The 19,395-nt window shown below is 34.8% G+C and overlaps 1 protein-coding gene across 5 annotated transcripts in view; it reads right to left on the minus strand.

Annotated features, from left to right (window-relative positions):
• Positions 1 to 654: 654 nt before the first annotated feature.
• Positions 655 to 19,395, minus strand: part of LOC100599361 (UDP-glucuronosyltransferase 2B19) — a 50,844-nt gene continuing 32,103 nt past the window's right edge. The window contains exons 1-7 of one of the 5 annotated variants that reach the window (XM_030818437.1): positions 14,484 to 14,793; positions 14,073 to 14,132; positions 12,631 to 12,779; positions 8,350 to 8,481; positions 5,551 to 5,638; positions 4,154 to 4,373; positions 655 to 931 (exon numbers count right to left, since the gene is read on the minus strand). In XM_030818437.1, the coding sequence (XP_030674297.1) occupies positions 655 to 931; positions 4,154 to 4,373; positions 5,551 to 5,638; positions 8,350 to 8,481; positions 12,631 to 12,779; positions 14,073 to 14,132; positions 14,484 to 14,793 (1,236 nt within the window). Of the gene's footprint in view, positions 932 to 4,153; positions 4,374 to 5,550; positions 5,639 to 8,349; positions 8,482 to 12,630; positions 12,780 to 14,072; positions 14,794 to 19,395 lie in introns of those variants that run through there. The other 4 variants (XM_030818438.1, XM_030818436.1, XM_030818435.1 and 1 more) reach the window with 4 other exon arrangements.

Here is a 19,395-nt window from a genome sequence, read left to right on the forward strand (position 1 = left end):
GAGTTGTTTTATTTCTAATTCCACATACTTCCCACTGGGAAATGACTGAAGCTCTAAAATGGTAAGCAATTTTATCATACCTTTTAGGAAAAAAAGTGACACTGAAGCTGGAGGCACAATAAAAGCCAAGCAGCGCTACTTATCTCAAAATATCAAGAAGAAGAGAGAGACTTTTTATACAATTTGGTTATTTAATAGTTTCCTCAGTAACAATTAAAACAATACAATCCTGCATGAAATGAATCCAAAGTATGCTGAGTATATGCAAAACAGTATTGATACCATCAGTGGACTTCTTAATGTTCTTGTGTCCATGTACAATGTGTAACATGTAGTTAAGCTCAGTAAATTTTTTTCACGTAAACTGTGAATTAGAACAATAAATTTCAATATGAGCTCAATCAATTTAAATATAAGTTCATATGGCTTTATATAATTTTTGTTTTCCCTAATGTTTTCCTCCTTGACATGAAATATTTCTAATGGTTAAACAGGTACTAAATCTCTAAAAACCAAATTTTGACTTGACAAGGCAAGTTTTGAAAGATGTTTTGTCAAAAGAAGAAAGGAATCTTGTATCACAACCTCTTCTTTTTGTGATAAACTGAAGGATTCTCATTTATCAGGTTTCCCAGCTTCCAGCCTCAGACATAATTAATCTCTTTTTCCCTTCTTGCCTGTTCTAACAAACTTCCAGACACAAAACAAACATTTTGTGATGATGAATATCACAGTTGCCACACAGGCCAGCAGGAACCCAATCACATCCAAAGAGTGGTACTGGAACCAGGTGAGGTCGTGGGCTGCAACCCGAAGGTGTTTGGCTCCTTTATGGCGCATGACAAACTCAATCCAGAAGACTGCTCGATCCAGGGGCTTCACTGGTTGATCATGATGAATTCTTGATAATTTCATAGCATTCTCTTTATATCTAAATGACAAACATAAAGGTATCAACATTGAAAGTAAGTTAATTTGGCTGCATGCAGAGGCTCACAACAGTAATCCCAGTACTTAGGGAGGCCGAGACAGGCAGATCACCAGGTCAGGAGATCAAGACCATCCTGGCTAACAGGGCGAAACCCCATCTCTAGTAAAAATACAAAAAAATAAAATAAAATTACCCAGACGTGGTGGCACACGCCTGTAGTACCAGCTACTTGGGAGGCTGAGGCAGGAGAATCTCTTGAACCCAGGAGGGGGAGGTTGCAGTGAGCCAAGGTTGCACCACTGCACTCCAGCCTGGTGACAGAGTGAGACCGCCTCTCAAAAAAAGAAGTCCTTGTGATAGTTTACTGAGAATGATGTTTTCCAGTTTCATCCATGTCCCTACAAAGGACACGAACTCATCATTTTTTATGGCTGCATAGTATTCCATGGTGTATATGTGCCACATTTTCTTAATCCAGTCTATCGTTGTTGAACATTTGGGTTGGTTCCAACTCTTTGTTATTGTGAATAGTGCTGCAATAAACATACGTGTGCATGTGTCTTTATAGCAGCATGATTTATAGGCCTTTGGGTATATACCCAGTAATGGGATGGCTGGGTCAAATGGTATTTCTAGTTCTAAATCCCTGAGGAATCGCCATACTGACTTCCACAATGGCTGAACTAGTTTACAGTCCCACCAACAGTGTAAAAGTGTTCCCATTTCTCCACATCCTCTCCAGCACCTGTTGTTTCCTGACTTTTTAATGATGGCCATTCTAACTGGTGTGAGATGGTATCTCACTGTGGTTTTGATTTGCATTTCTCTGATGGCCAGTGATGATGAGCATTTTTTCATGTGTTTTTTGGCTGCATAAATGTTTTCTTTTGAGAAGTGTCTGTTCATGTCCTTCGCCCACTTTCTGATGGGGTTGTTTGTTTTTTTCTTGTAAATTTGTTTGAGTTCAAGGACAAAAAACCAAACACCGCATGTTCTCACTCATAGGTGGGAATTGAACAATGAGAACTCATGGACACAGGAAGGGGAACATCACACTCCGGGGACTGTTGTGGGGTGGGGCGAGTGGGGAGGGACAGCATTAGGAGATATACCTAATGCTAAATGACAAGTTAATGGGTGCAGCAAAACAACATGGCACATGGATACATATGTAACAAACCTGCACATTGTGCACATGTACCCTAAAACCTAAAATATAATAATAAAAAAAGTAAGTTAATTTGCCTGAGCATATCAAGTCCTTGAAAGGTTTTTAAAGTGTCATCTGATTCAAAGTAAATGTAATAGAATTGACATAGAATTTTTGTATTTTAATTTGAGTTATCATAGAACGTTTGGCTTTTAAATTGGATTTCATAAGTGACAAATATTTTTAAAGTAAAAATGGAAGTTCAGGTGAGAAAGTTAATTATTTGATGCAGAGAATATATGAGCAATTTTATTTTTTTATTTTTTTAATTTTTAGTTGTGAGTACATAGTAGTTGTGTATATTTATGAGGTAAATTAGATATTTTGATACAGGCTGCAATGTGAAATAATCACATCATGAAGAAAAGGGTACCCATTGCTTAAGCATTTATTCTTTGTGTTATGAAATATCCAGGTACACTCCTCTAGGTCTCAAACAGGCATATAAAATCATGCTCAGCATCACGAACCATTTTAAGTGGTAAAAGATATATAGTTAAAATGCAATTTGAGAATTACCGTCTTTAAGTTTCTAGAGACGAATTGTGTCATGTGGGTGAAATGCCTCATAGCCACGAGCTCTGCTCCTATTCTAATCTTTTGTGTCCTACTGTTTCCCACCCAGTAGCCAGAATGATTATTTTTGAAATAAAAGTCAGATTATGACACTGCCCTGATTAAGACTTTTGCCTGACTTTTCATCATATCAAGAATAAAATCCAACTCTGTTATTTGGTCCTCAGGATCCTCCTTTATCAGACACTGGCAAGCTCTTCTCCAAACACTGCCATGCACTCTAGGTCTAGGGACATTGGCCTTATATTTTTCTTTAAGCTCCCATCTCAGCACCTTATACATTGTGTCCCCTCTACCCACGCTTGGAGTATTCTTTCTTGCAACAACCCAAGGCATGATTCTATCTCTTTTTGAGGCAACCCTCTAAATGTTACCGATAAGAGAGGCTTTCCCTGGCCACACTATGATAGAACCCCTAGGATTTCCTCTATTTTTTTGTGCTTATTTTGAAATTATTTGATGCCTAGAATCTTAAAATACATTATACATCTTCTAAAATACACATTTAAGTATAAAACACATAAAATAAATGTACATACACTAAGTGAAACAGCTCTAAAAGGTAAGATCATCTTAAACATTATTTTGAAGGGAAAGTACCAATTTACCTATCTCTCAGATCATACAGAGACAAATAAAATATGGCATACCCGTATTATAAAATATATTGCTGTAAAAAGAAATGAAATGTTAATACATACAACATAAATAAAGCTAAAAACCATAAAAACAACAAAAATTGTACTTGGTAAAAGAAGTAATTTACACAACATCATAAATTGTATCGTTCAATTTATATGAAATATGTAGAGAGAATAATCATAGAGAAGGAAAACAAATTGGTGTTAGCCTAGGGCTAAGGGGTCATGGGAAGTGATTTCTGTAGCATTATGGTTACTTTTATGTTGATAAAAATGTTCTAAAATTATATAATGGTGATGGCTTCATGTCTGTAAGCATACTAATACATTTGTATTTTATACTTTAGGTGGGTTTTATGCTATGGAAATTAAATTTAATTATCGAGTCTGTTACAATAATGATAATAAAAATAAATTTTTCAGTGAGAAAACAGATACACTTTGAGACATTTTAGATATTGAATTAAAATATTTTATTATATTACTTCAACTTTATCCTTCCTTTCTACTGTGCATTGATTATGTCAAATTTATTTTAAAATGTCTTCTTATCTATATCACTTTAAAATTATTTTTGTGTAGAAAATTACTTCAATAATTGGTTATTCATTAAACGTATGTGGTTCAAATAAAATTTTTAAATAACCACTCAAAAATAAAAGCAGATTTCAGATTGTTTAAATCATTTAAATTCTTTCAAAATCAGTCTCTTATGAAAAGGATAAAAGTCATACTCACTATTGACAAGAGAACCTATCTATAAATACCACTGAGTAAAAAAAAAGTTATACTCACAAAGGATCATTAATTACTGTCTTCAGTGCATTGAGTAAGTCTGTACTTGACATTGTGTTGAAGTCCAAACTAACAGCTGCACCCTTGGCCTTCATGTGTGCAATGTTATCAGGTTGATCTGCAAACAATGGAACGCCCACCATAGGGATTCCATGGTAGATCGCCTCGTAGACTCCATTGGCTCCACCATGAGTTATAAAAGCTCTGGTTTTTGGGTGACCTAGGATTGGATGAATTTTAGCAAAATAATTCATAGGAATAAAATGAGAAATGCACAACGGAAGAATCTGAATGTGATAGCGCTTCCTAGATAACACACTGAACTGAATTCAAGTTGCTTTTCAGACTTCAGAGGAAGGAGCACCTACTTCTGCTGGAGATGTAAGTGAAGGCTATGTGGTGTGTTTAACTTCAGACTGAAAAAATTAATACAAGATTACCAGTTGAACTAACAAAAAAGTGCAATTTAGATAAGGAAATATAATGTGCAAAAAAGAAAAAAGCACAGAAAAGGGATGGGCATGTAAGAATGTGTTCTTGTTTTTTTTGTTATTGGTTTTTTTTAATGGAGATGGAGTCTCCCTCTGTCGCCCAGGCTGGAGTGGAGTGGTGCAATCTCGGCTCACTGCAACCTCCACCTCCCTGGTTCAGGCAATTCTCCTACTCAGCCTTCTGAGTAGCTGGGACTACAGGGGCAAACAGCCATGCCCAGTTAATTTTTTGCATTTTAATAGAGATGGAGTTTCACCATGTTGCCCAGGATGGTCTCGAACTCCTGAGCTCAGTCAATCCACCCGCATCAGCCTCCCAAAGTGCTAGGATTACAGGCGTGAGACACTGTGCCCAGCCAGATTGTGTTCTCTTAAGTACGGTCATGCAGTGGGATATGTGGGGTGTGCAAGGCAGCAGGCAGTGAGGTGGTGGTGGTGCTAGAATTGAGGAAAGACAGGTCACATTTCATTATGAAATGTGTCATCACTTTTTGATTAAGATTAGGGACTTAATCCCACAGAAAATGCAGTGTCCCTGATGATAGCAGAAGGGCTGTTATTTTTAGTGACATTTGAAATAACCCTACAGAAGAGGAAAGAACAGGTTTAAATTTGTAGAAATATGAGAAGGGAAGACACCCAGGAAGTGCTCAAAAAATTCTGTGAGAGGTAATAACACCTGAAATAAAGATACTCTGATCATAAAGAATGTGGGCACATATCATAAAATGCCAACAATTGTTGTTTATTCTTTCCACTCTAGGACTGGAAAATACATATATAGAATTTTCATTTTATTTTTAAGTTTTTGCATAACAAATGTTCAATAGGCTTGTTTCAATATGACTATTAGCACTCTAATAATCTGTTACTAATATATGCAGTATTTGTTCTCCAAAGACTTACCAAGAAGATCATTCTGGGGTATCCACTTGTAAAGCTGAGTATTGAGTCCTAAGGTATCTGGTTTATTGCCATCAAATCTCCACAGAACCTATTACAGTGAAGAAAATATCTTATTCCATGAGAGGAACTCAAAAGTTATAGAATGTTAGAACGCTAAAGAGATTAACAATGAGAACAAATGATGTTAAGTAACAAGAACTACTTAGACTGATGTAAATGGAATACTCACATTTCATTTCCTTGATTTTATAATGAGTTAGGTACATAAGGAAATTACGATTTTTCAAAATAGTAGCTTAGACAAATAAGATTATCAATGAAAATTTCAAGTATTTAAATATTGTTACACTTTTCAAAAGAAAACCTATATGTGGCAAACCTCTATATGGAAAAAAGCTTAACATCACTGGTCAAAACCACAAAGAGATACCATCTCACACCAGTCAGAATGGCCATTATTAAAAACTCAAAAAATAACAGATGCTTGTGATGTTGTATAGAAAAAGAAATGTTTATACTCTGTTGGAGGGAGTGTAAGTTCAACCATTGTGGAAGACAGCATGGCGATTCCTCAAAATCCTAGAGGCAGAAATACCATTCAACCCAGCAATCCCATTACTGGGTATGTATCCAAAGGACTATAAATTAGAACATGCACACATATGTTCATTACAGCACTATTCATCCTAGCAAAGACATGAAGTCAATCTAAATGCCCATCAGTGATGGACTGGATAAAGAAAATGTGATATATCCACACGGTGAAATATTACGTAGCCATAAAAAAGAACAAGATCATGTCTTTTGCAGGAGCATAAGTGCGCTGCAGTCCGTTATCCTTAGCAAACAAACACAGGAACAGAAATCCAAATACCACATGCCCTCACTTATAAGTGGAAGCTAAAAGATGAGAACACATGAACATACAGAGAGGAACAACATAAATTGGGGCTTATTGGAGTGTGGGGGTTGAGAGGAGAGAAAGGATCAGGAAAAATAACTAAAAGGTACTAGTCTTACTACCTGCTTGATGAAACAGTCTGTACAAAAAACCCCCAAGACATGTTTACCTATGTAACAAACCTCCTCATTTACCCTGAAATTAAAAGTTAACAAATAAAATTTAGTTTTAATAACATAAAAATTTTTAATAATTATATGCAATACACATTTTAGGTAGTCATAATTCTAGTGTGAAAAAGCAGCAACAATTTACTAATGACCTATATGCTTATTTTGTGTTATGTATTATATGAGTTTTCATCTGCCAAATTTAATATTAATTTATTCATTTTTTTGAGTAATATAGGAAGTAGTTCACTTATATCTACTTGTCTATAAGTTATTTTAATAAGTTTGTTGTCTTTGATTGACAAAAATGCAAGTCTATGAAATAAGCCACCTGGAAGAAGTCAATTAATGCTGCAAAGGTAGCATGTATAACTTTTTGGAAATTACAAATTATCAAGCACTACTTCCAAGAAAAATTTCAAGTGACAATTTTTGACACAAATTCAAAGTATTCTCAGTATTTCTAATTTTGGATATTTTTTCAGCATAGAAATGAGGAACCTATTGGTACCATAAGTAAAAATACAACTCTTGAATAAATTCAAAATTGTATTTTGCTGAATTTTGGTCAACTGATTGCTAACACTTAGACAGTGTGCTACAAAATTTTGACAACAGTGATTTATATGTTCTGCTATAGCCAAGATATTTTTATGTTTATGATAGTAATTTTGGAACCCCCAGGGAATCCTTACATAAAAAATAATTTACAGTGTTTAAGTTCTATTTGTTACATCAGTGTTAAAGTAACTTTGAGTTTTTGGCAAAATATTAGCATAGGTCATTACAAGAAGACTATGTCAGACAGGGAACTAAAAAGTAGTTGACAAACACACATTTTATTCTACATAAAAGAAAATAGGTTCCTACTACGTTCTATGGAGGGGGCATCTAAACCTGTTCCCCTGCCTGGCTTCCTTCTGCTTGAATCCTTCCTATATTTCATTCTGCTGCCTCCACTGGGAGGAATTGTTAATCTCATAGTGCAGCGTCCTTGTGGGGCCACATTTTATATTACACAGGGTCCACCCTCAGAGCAGGATCCATCTCCACCCTTTCTATTTCATCTTCCTACTTCAGACATTAGCTGGGCCCAGTCCAGCAAGGCAGGCTGCTTTTTCTCTTTCTCCAAATCGGCCTGGCTGTGTGGGTCCTTATATTAGTTGTCTGACAGCCTAGGCCATCCTTTCTCTGAATAGTACCCTGAATATCACTCAAATAGGCCTACTCCAAAATGGACAGAAAGTACATGAGGCTGGGTAACATGGCAACACCATACTGCAGGATGCATGTCAGCCTTTTTGAAATACCTGCTATTGTTATTGTGCTAGTGAAGTTACTCACTAAAATGTAATGTTTTCTAACATCTGTAGGGTGTACAGTGCCCTCAGGAATTCTTAAATAAAAGGATCCAATCACAGGGGCAGAATTTGATGATAGCTCTTACCTGACCCCAATATCATGATGATACCAAAACTTTACCTGCAACTCTTAATTATATTTATTCCTGATCACGATATTAATGCCAAATTAATTACCAGTGAATAACACCCTCTGTATTACTTTAACATCTTCCATATATATTTTTGATTTTGAATTAACATCTGAGATAATTAGTGCTTTCCAACAGCTAAATTTATAGGCAGGAAGTTTCCACAATTGGATTCTTAACAAACTTTAACAGCCTCTTTCAGTAGTTTTTCACAACCTTAAGACATTTTATCTTACCTTTTGTGGGATCTTGGCAAGGGCTGATGCAATTACATTGGCCCGTTCTTCTGACATGTTACTGACCATTGACCCCAGAGAAAACACCACAATACCATTTTCTCCAGAGCTTTGGACAAACTCTTCCATTTCCTGTGAAAAAAGAATGTGTTCCATCATAATAGATTATCAGCACAGCAAGCACTGTGGAAGAATTGGTATAAAAACTAAAAAGAGAAAATCAAGTATTATGAGGAATTATTGGAGTAAAGGATGTTTTTTCACTGACTCAATTACTCAGTTTTTTTTTTGCAAGATGTATAATGTGAGATAGGTTGCCTCCGTTAAGGGTATTTGTGGAAATATGCGTGTGTATGCATGTTTGTGTGTGTGTGTGTGTGTGTGTGAAAGAAAGAAATGAAATAGAGCTATTACATAGTATTTGGGGAAGTACCAAAACTCTTCATTTATAGTATCATAATTACTAATACAGGCTCTTTAAAGTGGCACCACTTGGCTTTAATGCTATGTTGTTGTTCTGCTAAATCACATATGCTTATTTTTGGCAGGTTTTCTGTAGAATTATTTTAGTTGGAAGTCATTAGTGGTTGACTTCTCTGACTACAAGCACTAAGGAAAAGTTCCTCACACCTGGGATTATGTAAGTCTACATTTATCTTACTCTATAATCTTTTACACTTCACTTAAAGTTTGTCAGAGTTTTCCAGACTTTTTTCAAAAAAGAAAAAAAAAGTAACTGTAAAAGGTGGTGGTTAAAAATCACTGACATTCTGGAATCTGCTATTGTGGTTTGGAATTTCTATGAATAAATTCTAAGAGTCTCATTTATAATACAGAATTGTACAGTATATAGTTAAATAGTTGAATGATTGTATTTTTCTGGTTATTGTTTAGGTGGAGCACCTACTGCCATGATATCACACTGTTAAATTGATGTGCTATTTATAACTGCATGTGAGGAGCTCTCATCATCACTTTGCTGTGCCTCAGAGGCAGCAGCACTTGCACCAGAATACAAGAGACTGCCAGGCCTTTCTGCAGAGGAGATTTGGTCACCCTCTTGAGTAGCTCACTCACACTACATAAAAATCTTAGTGAAGATGTACTTGGCTGGAATTTATTGAGAATCATTCTGACTTGTGTTCCCCAATCTATGCCAATTTTTAAAGTTAATTAATTTCAGATATAATCATTAGGGTAAAACTTTCTCTTAAGTGTTCTTTACAAAACAAAGAAAAAAATTCCAAATGTTTATTTGCAGACCACATATGGCTGAGTATTTTTAAAAACATGAGTTTTAATCTTAAGACATTAGTGTTAATGATGTCACAGTCATTGTAGTACTATTCCAGGTAATACATGGGATATCCAGGTATTATGTGTGATTGCAGTTACCTGTAGCTGCATTTGATGTAACTTATGTTCAGTGTTTTGTCTCAGTGGCTTGATGCTCAGAGCCTTCTTCATCCACCCAGTGTTAAACTAATATAACCGCTGTTTACAGATTCATTATTGATGTGGACTAATTGCTTCCCTTTCTGTGACGACTTAAAAAAATACTATTTATGTAAGGAATTTTATAAAAGTATTAAAAGTTCTAAAAAGAAAATAAGTGTTTTTTATAAAATTTCTGTCTAGAGATGTTATCATGGTAAACTATGTAGTTTTCATTATGGCTTTTGTTCTATTTTTATAGCTCAATGTACACTTGTGACATTTATTTAGACAATTTTGTTCTTATTGTATATACTTTTCCTCCTACAAAAAAAGTGTCATCTTGTAATATTTATAATTTTTTCTATCTCACTTTACTTGTATTATAGCTGACTGTAATTGAATATTTTATTGATAAAGTTATAATGCTACAGTATGCATGTAAGTTTTTAATTATTCCTTCATTTAAGATGTTTGATTACTTGCAATGTTTATCTTATGAATATTTTCCATAAATATTAAACATGGATATCTTGATTTTCTTCTCTCTGTATGATTTCATGTAAATATATTGTAAAACCAATGGCTAGATGCATTTTTAACACTTGATACATTTGCCAAGTGTCCTTTTCTCTTAAAATATACATAAATTATCTGAGAATCTAATATTTAATTGAATAGATAGAAACTTGGGTTTACCATTATTTTACATAATAAACAATTAGAAAATGGGTTTCACAACCATTGACTTGCATTCAAAACTTTCTTCAAGTTAATAACAACAGCTAGTATTAGTAATTAACAACAGCTAGTATTAGTAATTATCACTATTATACTACTAGTCATCCTTTTTCTTGTCCTTCTACACCTCCTATTTTCTTCCCTCTCCTACTGGCACTATCAGTTTCCCTTAATGTGAGTGGGGAAATCTTTCAAGAGTAGGATAGGGTGGGACAGAATTTCCATTAGTCTCACCTCAGCTTTTGTCTTTTTAGAAAGTTACCATATAAAGCCCATACAATTTGCATTCAACATAGATATTAAATTTTAACCATGGAATAAAATATCAGTATCATGTTGCTGCTAATAAGGAGGTAGACAAAAATGATCTCTCAAGAGATTACATAATAATGTAATAAAGAATGTTTACTTTCTACCTATTTCTTAGAACTGTGATATCAATTTAAAATATATGAGGTTCTTATGTTTCTTCATAAAGAATATAATGTTCTATGATGACAGAATTCTTTTGTTATTGTAAACTGAGGGCACTATTCAGATACGAGTGTTAGAAATTATTTGGTATTTATTATACATGCGTTCTTCATTTTTTCTGTGCTTCTCTATCAGGCAGCTATGATGTTGAGACACAAGTTACCCCAGGAAGCTTTATTGGGTTGCTTGTCTTAAGGCAGAAAACACCTGCTCTAATAGGGTATGTCTATGCTAAGATGTAAACCTCTGGAATCTCAATGCAGAATGATGTAAATGTTTGAATAAAATTAAGTGAACACTGGGTCTTGCTTCAAACATTATTAGAATCACACATTTATATTGTTAAGGAATTATTTTCTTATAAGTTAGAATACTGGTGAAGATCCTTATCACTTATGGTAGAATTTTACAATTTCAGCTTGCTCATCTTACTGTCAGAACTGATATGTCTTCTTTTAATCAAGTCCACAAGGTAGCTGTGATATAGAAGACAGGTAGGACTTTGTTAGAGAATGCAATCTTGAAATACTGAATAATTAGTTTCTATTAAACGAGGAATGATATCTCAAGTGACTTACACATGTTAATTAGTAGTATCGTAATAACAAAAATAGCCATAATTGCAAAATTAATGACATTTCTGAATCACTAACTATATGCCAGAGACATTTTAAGTGTTTTAATTGTATTAACTTTTTTCCACACAACACGGTATGAAGTTAGTAGTATTACTGCAAAAGTAGGCATAATTATTTCTATCCACTTTCTAGTTCACTTTTCCATCATCTGCTACCTGAATTCATATAAAATTTTCTGAATGATCGGATCTTTCCAGTCTGGCCCTTCTGCAATTTAATCTATTGAACACCTTGAAATTTTTTTTAAATATAATCTTATCACATATTTTCTTTTCTTAACTCTTTTTAGTAGTTCCTAAATGTGCTTAATAAATATTTCAGTTCCTAAGGAGTATCTGGCTCTTATCTTGCCTGTCAGCATCATCTGATTCTTACTCAGTATCTCCCTTGCAAACTAAACTTTGAGTCTTGAGAACTGTCCTGAACACTTTACCAGCTTTTCTTTTTGTGTTTTTTTCTCTCCCTCATTCTTTCACTTATTCCTGCATATTGTTCAGCTCTCATCTAAATTATTAATATCGGTGACTCCAGGATACTCTCTGTTATCTATACTGGAGGTTTCCTTAGCATTGATTTTTCTCTGGAGATAATATTTTTTACACAGTTTTTATTACTTGCATATATTTTATCTTTCAAAGTAGAATGTAATTTGTGTTGAGACAGAAACTGTGTCTGACACCCTTGCCTGTGGTGTGTGCTAATCTCTTTATAAATATTCTTTGAATGAATGGCCAGTACCTTCCTATATGTTGCATAATCAAAGCTTTAATTTACCAACCCTATTTGGAGTCTCTTTAATGTGCCTCTTTATCTGTAATAATGATGAAATTCACAAACTTGTGATGGTATCAACATGTATGTGAGTTTTTAATTGGTATCTGCTTTACCTTCCCACTACCCATCTTTCTTCCAGTATAAATCAAACACTCTGAATGAATATAGAACCATTTGCACTGAAAATGCAAAGCAGACAAAACAAACAGTAATAGTTTACCTTAGGTAGGGGTTTGGCAGGTTTGCAGTGGAGTCCTCCAACGAACTCAACATTTGGTAAGACTGGATGAGGAAATTGAAAATCCCAGTAGTTTCGAATAAGCCATATTTCAGCTTTTGCCATTGTCTGGAATAACGTTGTGGGTCTTCCTGATTTGAAAAAAGAAAAGAAAAGTAGGTGACACAAGATAATTAGGTAATCTTCCGAAAAAAGTTAGAATAATGTAGGCAAAAATGTAGGCAAAGTGTTTGTGCTTTGAAATATATATACATGTGTTCATATATAGGCATAGTTTAATTTTTATGTATTATATATTTTGCCCATGGGTATTTACAAGAAAGACAAAGTGGTGAGAGAATCATGAGGGAAAACTACATCGTTTATGTCACATCAGTATATTCACAATCATAAATAAGCCAAGGAGAATTAATCTCCATTTCTTTATTTTTTAAGCCTTCATAGTAGCAGATACACATATAAGCCACTCTTGGAGCTCCATTATCAGTGAATTCTACTCTACCCATAAAAACAATTTTCTTAGAAATAGTCCAATTTCCACAATTCATTTATCTAGTCCTTTTATCTTTGGATCTTCAAGTGAACTGTTGATTATTTTGAAATTATGGCTGAAATCTTTGTACCTACCACTGCTTTTGATTCATGCTAAGATCTTAACAATATTAGTTTGTAAGTAAATATATTCGCAAATTACAGCTAGAAAATTTTGAGAACTTATTAAAATACAAGTTTGTGTTCATCCTTAATTTGGCTCATATTTTAAATAAAGATGCATAGTTTCAAAAAAACTACACAGTAACAACTTAATGTTCACACTTCAACAAGATGATTGGCCTTAAAATGAATGGTTTCCAATCCTTTAGTGAAGGAGAATAGAAACATTGGAAACTTCAAATTATATGTATTGGTTTTTGATTCTGGAACGGAGACATTATTTCTCTCAACTGTAAAGGAAACCTCCTGGTAACATGGGTACATATTGCAATTACTAAATAAGGTGACTGAGGTATACAAGAAAAAAACAATTTCTGCAATGTTAAGTAGATGGTTCTAGAAAAATGTGTAACTACTCAATCTACCAGTATGCATTCCTCAAGTTGTTTCTTGATGAGTCTGACTTTTTTTAAGATAAAAAAATGTATAATAAAATAGATGTGTGATTGCTTAAAGAAATCTAAGGTGCACTAATTTACAGGTTTATGACTTCCTGGAGTGTTCTGTATGGTTGATGGCCACAGGGTTTTAACTGATCCTATGATTTCCCTTTTCTATAGTGTTTGTGAGTTTGATAATCTTTTTCTTTCATTTGATAAATTCACTTACAAAAAGCCCCCACTACCCTGACTTTATGGCTTTATACAAGCTCAGATTCAAAGGCACAGGAAAGTTAGATCTCCATGCTACCAGATGAAAAAATTACTTACCTAGAACTTTACTGTAAAATTGATCCCACTTCTTCGTATCCCATATTTGGAACCAAAAGTCAAAATAAACCACATAGATCATATTTTTTACTTTCTCCGTGAAAGTCATCTGATCACTTAATTCTGACATAACAACAGGCACATAGGAAGGAGGGAGCAGAAATCCTCCACCATGCTTTTCAATTGCATAGCCAGGAGAGAAGCGGAGGCTGTAGACAAAGGGTATTTTAAGTAGCTCAGCCAGCAGCTCACCACAGGGGGAAATAGCATCTGCAAGAACAACATCAAATCTTGACTCCTGTAGTTTTTTCATAAGTTTCTTATTTGAAACCACATCTTGACAGAATTTTCTAATCATGTCACCATATGACCATATCATTTCTTGTACTTGTGAAAAATGTGGCCAAAATGTGTCTTTTGGAATGTCTGACCATCTCTTAACCAGTTGCGTGACGATATCCTCAAACTCAGTTTCAGTTAAAGATGTAGGACAAACTTCAAATTTAAGAGCAGATGGGTTGTTGGGATCAGGAAGAATGGAAGTTGAATATGCCAATACAGTCACCTCATGACCTCTCTGGACAAGCTCATCCAGGATTGTCTTTATATTCATCCAATGGCTGAATTCTGTGGGCCACACCAGCACCTTTCCACAACTCCCAGAGCTAAAGTAACAGCTCAGCTGTATCAGCAGAAGAGCTGAAGTCCATTTCATAGACATGGTGATGCAATGCAATGCTTGTTTCCCAGTTGCTGCTCCTTTCTGTCATTTCTCATGCTGACATCCAGTTTAAATCAGTGAAGAAGTTAAAATATAACTTTTACACTTCAAAGTAAATACATTATATTAACAATCTGAACATGTGGATAACAAGGAGACAAAAGGTAGAAGACCTGTTTACACAAGTGAGTTTATTTTCCTTTTCATATTTTTAAGTGCTATAATTAAGCTAATATCAGTGATCTTGTATGGACATGTCACCTGACTCATGTAATATGTTTTAGAATAGTGTCCATAAGAGTAGCAGTGAAAGGCTCACGTTCCTGCAGTCTCTTTCACACAGAACTAAAGATAAAATGGCTAAAAATGGTTAAAAAACTTTTGTAAATTTGTTGAACTATAATTCAGATACCACACAAATTATCAATTATTGTGCAAAATTTAATGTTTCATAGTGTATTCAGAGAACTGTGCATCTTCATAACGGTCAGTTTTGGAAAACTCTTATCTCCTAAAACTAAAGCCTGTACACTTTATCCTTTAACTCCTTACCCCTACTTTCTGCATTTGTCCTATCTTGGGCAAATGCTAATTGAATTTCTATCTCTATAGATCTGCCTATTCTAGACATTTGTTAATACATGGAATCATACAATTTGTGATCTTTTATGACTGGCTTATTTTACTTAGCATAATATTTTAAAGGTTCATTTATGATAGAACATTTATATGTTGATTGTTACTACCATCATGTATGATTTATACAGTTTCAAGATGAAACTATCCCTGTAGACTTTGTTGAATTAATCAAGGATAAAGGGAGGGGAAGAAATAAAAGTAAACCAAGCCTACAGTACATTCACCAGACATCTTTCAGTTAGCTTGCTCTCTGACTCACTTCCTCATAGTTTTTTGGTTATTGTCTTATAATTATGCAGATACTGTTACAAGATTATAGCTCATTTAACTGTTCTATAAATAATAACTTAAACATTTTGAAATGTTGTTTTCTCACCTTCAGGTCCAGCATACTGATGAAACTACTGACTCAGCTGGTCTGAAGGACCTCACTGATGCCAGCTAATCTGAAAGACTTCACTGATGCCAGGTGGTCTGAAGGTGCTCACAAAGAGCTGACTCACCAAAGAATGCAGTTTCCAAGTCCTGATGATTTTATCTCCATTATCCTGACTAATCTGTGACCCCAGTTTTTCAGTCCATCACTCTCTATTATCCCCTTAAAAACTCCAGCCCAGAACTTCTTAGGGAGGTAAGTTTGAGGGTCTCCAACTATCTTCTTGCTCTGTGCCCTGCAATTATTAAACTCTTTCTTTGCTGCAAAACATAACGCCTCAGTGTAATTGGTCTATTATTGTAAAGTGGGCATATGAACCTGTTGGCCCTATAACAAAGAATCCAGTGGAGGAAATAATGGCAAATATGGTGGAAATAGAAAGATAACTCAAATTAGAAGTGAAACTTGAAGATGTAACTACATTGCTACAATCTCGTGATAAAACAAATGCATGAGGAGTTGCTTCTTATGGAAGAACAAAGAAAGTTGTTTCTTGAGATGGAATCTACTCCTGGTGAAGATTATGTAAACATTGTTGAAATGACAACAATGAATGTAGAATATGACTTAAACTTAGTGAATAAAGCAGCATTACACTTTCAGATGTTTGATTCCATTTTGAAAGAAGAACCGCTATGGGAAAATTGCTATCAAACAACAGTGCATATTAAACAGAAATATTTTGTGAAAAAGAAGGGTTAGTGGATGTGGCACATGCTGTTGTTTTCTTACTTTTAAGAAAGTGCCACAGCCACACCAACTACTAGCAGTCACTACTCTGATGAGTTAGCAGCCATCAACATTGACACAAGAAAGGCTCTCCACCAGCAAAAAATTTACAACTCACTGAAGGCTCAGATGAGTGTTACCACTTTTTAGCAATGAAGTGTTTTTGATTAAGGCATGTACTTTTTTTGAACTTAATACTACTGCAGAATTAATGGACTGCAGCATTGTGTAAACATAACTTTTCTGTGCCAGAGAAACCAAAGCAAATGGTGTAACTCACTTTATTGCATGTTTTGCTTTATTGGAGTAGTCTGGTACCAAATCTTCAACATCTCAGAAGTATGTCTTCTATTAGCAAAATCACTTAACATGAGATATACTCTTGAAAATTATTGTAAGTGGGGAAGTGGCCAAGATGGCCAATTACAACTGGAAGCAGCTAATATGCATGGCTCTCATGGAGAGAAACAGATGGAGCGAGTAAATACAGCATCTTCAACTGAAACATCGAGGTACTTGCACTGGGACTAATCAAGGAAGCAACTGATCCACAGAAAATGGAGAAAAACAAGGCAGCTGTGAATCCATCTGATCCTGGGCTTATTTATTTATTTTTTGGTTGGTTGGTAGGTTATTTACTACTGCCTCCATTTCAGAATTGTTATTGGTCTCATCTTATTCTCGGTTCATCCTCGGGAGGGTGTATGTGTAAAGGAGTTTATCCACTTCTTTTAGATTTTCTATTTTATTTGCATAGAGGTGTTTATAATATTATCTGATGATGGTTTGTATTTCTATGGAGTCAGTGATGATATCTCCTTTATCATTTTTATTGTGTCTATTTGATTCTTCTCTCTTTTCATCTTTATTAGTCTAGACAGCTATCTATTTTATTTTATTTTTTTCAAGAAACAGCTCCTGGATTTGTTGATTTTTTGAATAATTTTTCATGTTGCTATCTTCTTCAGCACCACTCTGATCTTGGTTATTTCTTGTCTTCTGCTAGCTTTGGAGTTTGTTTGCACTTGGTTCTCCAGATCTTTTAGTTGTGATGTTTGCAGCAATTTGAGGACTTTCGAGCTATTCGATGTTGGGATTTAGTTCTCTAAATTTCCCTCTTAGCAATGTTCTAGCTGCATCCCAGAGATTCTGCTACATTGTGTTTTTGTTCTCATTTATTCGGAATAACTTCTTGATTTCCACCTTAATTTCATTACTTACCCAGGAGTCATTCAAGAGCAGTTTGTTCAATTTCCCTGTAGTTGTGGGGTTTTAAGTGAGATTCTTAATCTTGAGTTCTGATTTGATTGTGCTGTGGTCTGAGACACTGCTTATTATAATTTCACTTATTTTGTATTTTCTGAGGAGTGTTTTACTTCCAATTCTGTGATTAATTTTAAAGTAACTGCCATGTGGTGCCAAGAATAATGTATATTCTATTGTTTCCGGGTGGAGAATTATGTCTGTCAAGTCCACTTGATCCAGAGCCGAGTTCAAGTACTGAACACTGTTGTTAATTTTCTTTTTTGATGATCTGCCTAATATTGACAGTGGGGTGTTAAAATCCCCCACTATTATTATGTGGGAATCTAAGTCTCTTTGTAAGCCTCTAAACTTGCTTCATGAGTCTGGGTGCTTCTGTACTGGGTGCATATATATTTAGGATAGTTAGCTCTTCTTGTTGAATTGAACCCTTTACCATTATGTTATGGCCTTCTTTATCTTCCTTGAGCTTTTTGGTTTAAATTCTGTTTTGTTGGAAACTAGGATAGCAAGACTTGCTTTTTTCTGCTTTCTATTTGCTTGGTAATTTTTCCTCCCTTCTTTTATTTTGAGCCTATGTGTGTCTTTGTGCATGAGATGGATCTCTTGCATACAGCAAGCTGATGGGTCCTGACTGTTTATCCAGCTTGCCATTCTATATTTTTTAATTGTGGCATGTAGCTCATTTACATTAATATTGTTATAATCCCATTACTGAGTATATACCCAAAGAATATAAATTATTGTATTTTAAAGATACATGCACACATATGTTCATTGCTGCACTATTCACAATAGCAAAGAGATAGAATCAACCCAAATGCCCATCAGTGATAGACTGGATAAAGAAAATGTGGTACATATACGCTGTGGAATACTATGAAGACATAAACAGGAATGAGATCATGCCCTTTGCAGGGACATGGATGCAGCTAGAAGACATTACCCTCAGCAAACTAACTCAGAAATAGAAAACCAAATACCATATGTTTTCACTTATAAGTGGGAACTGAACAATGAGAACACATAGACACATGGAGGGGAACAACACACATGGGGCCTGTTGGGGTAGGGAAGGGAGGGCAACCAGATAAATAGCTAATGCATGCTGGGCTTAATACCTCAGTGATGGGGTGATAGCTGCAGCAAACCACCATGGTACATATTTACCTATGTAACAAACGTGCACATCCTGGACATGTGTCCTGGAACTTAAAATAAAACAAATACAATGAACAACAACAAAAATAAATTCTTAATAAGTGACATCTGAAGTAAGAAAGGGAAAGAAAGAAAGAAAAGAAAGAAAGAAAGTAAAAGAAAGAAGGAAAGAAAGAGGAAGAAAGAAAGAAGGAAAGAAAGAGGAAGAAAGAAAGAAGAAAGAAAGAAAGAAAGAAAGAAGAAAGAAAGAAGAAAGAAAGAAGAAAGAAAAGAAAAAGAAAGAAAGAAAGAAAGAAACAGAGAGAGAGGAAGGAAGGAAGGAAGGAAGGAAGAAAGGAAGGAAGGGGAAGGGAAGAGAAGGGAAAGAAAGGAAC

The sequence above is a fragment of the Nomascus leucogenys genome, chromosome 9, assembly GCF_006542625.1.
Source record: "Nomascus leucogenys isolate Asia chromosome 9, Asia_NLE_v1, whole genome shotgun sequence".
In the NCBI taxonomy this organism is placed as follows: Eukaryota; Metazoa; Chordata; class Mammalia; order Primates; family Hylobatidae; genus Nomascus; species Nomascus leucogenys.